Genomic DNA, 767 nt, shown 5'->3' on the forward strand with positions numbered 1-767 from the left:
GAATTCCTACGTTAAAACAGTGAGAAAGAAACGGCTATAACGTCTTGTAACGAATGTAATATAAATATACCATCATTGTGGCGTTACAGACTGCGATTGTGACGTAATTAACCATTGAACCTACGCAAATCAGATGAATTACGGTGACGAGGCATTTTTTCGCCCATTTTTAAAGTTAGTTTTCGACATGAACGCCCTCCTTTTGTAAAAAAATTTAGACAGCAGGTTTTAGGGGGGCTATAGAATATTTTGAAACCAAAATTTCAGGTGGCCACCAGCTAAAGGATTACCCAAGTCGCGTCACCAATATAGCAGGGAAAACCTTGCCCGACGCATAATTGTGATTTCACATATTGGCCCGCGATAAAATAAGTTTGGGAACCCCTGGGCTAAACGATGAAGTTGAACACACTCGATGCATGGCCAACATAACTTACACGGGACGGCTGCGTTCGATGAATGTCGACTCACTGTGAAAGATGATGTCATCGATGATGTCATCGTGTCCGACATAAACGTGCTGCCTTGTGATGTCACAGATGATGTATCGCTGATGTCACAATCACACGCGTCATCGTTTGGTGAAGCTGGGAAAAAGTTTTAATGAAGTTTGCTTGTAAAGGTACCGGGTTTGAAACCACCATTGCGGTCGTTTGTGTCCTTGAGCAAGACACTTAACGGCAATTGCTCCAACCCAGTGGTCACTAATGGGTTATCAACCGTACAAAAAACTTACAGAATTAGATAAATAACAATTATGTAAAACT

The 767-nt window shown here is 41.6% G+C and overlaps 1 protein-coding gene across 1 annotated transcript in view; it reads right to left on the reverse strand.

Annotated features, from left to right (window-relative positions):
• LOC100185175 (formin-like protein 20) overlaps positions 1–629 on the reverse strand; it is a 3,048-nt gene extending 2,419 nt beyond the window's left edge. The window contains exon 1 of the mRNA XM_009862770.3: positions 438–629. Within this exon, the coding sequence (XP_009861072.2) occupies positions 438–513 (76 nt within the window). The 5' untranslated portion in view covers positions 514–629. The remainder of the gene's footprint in view (positions 1–437) is intronic.
• Between the last annotated feature and the right edge of the window lie 138 nt (positions 630–767).

This window comes from Ciona intestinalis, unplaced genomic scaffold (assembly GCF_000224145.3).
Source record: "Ciona intestinalis unplaced genomic scaffold, KH HT000036.2, whole genome shotgun sequence".
Taxonomy (NCBI): Eukaryota; Metazoa; Chordata; class Ascidiacea; order Phlebobranchia; family Cionidae; genus Ciona; species Ciona intestinalis.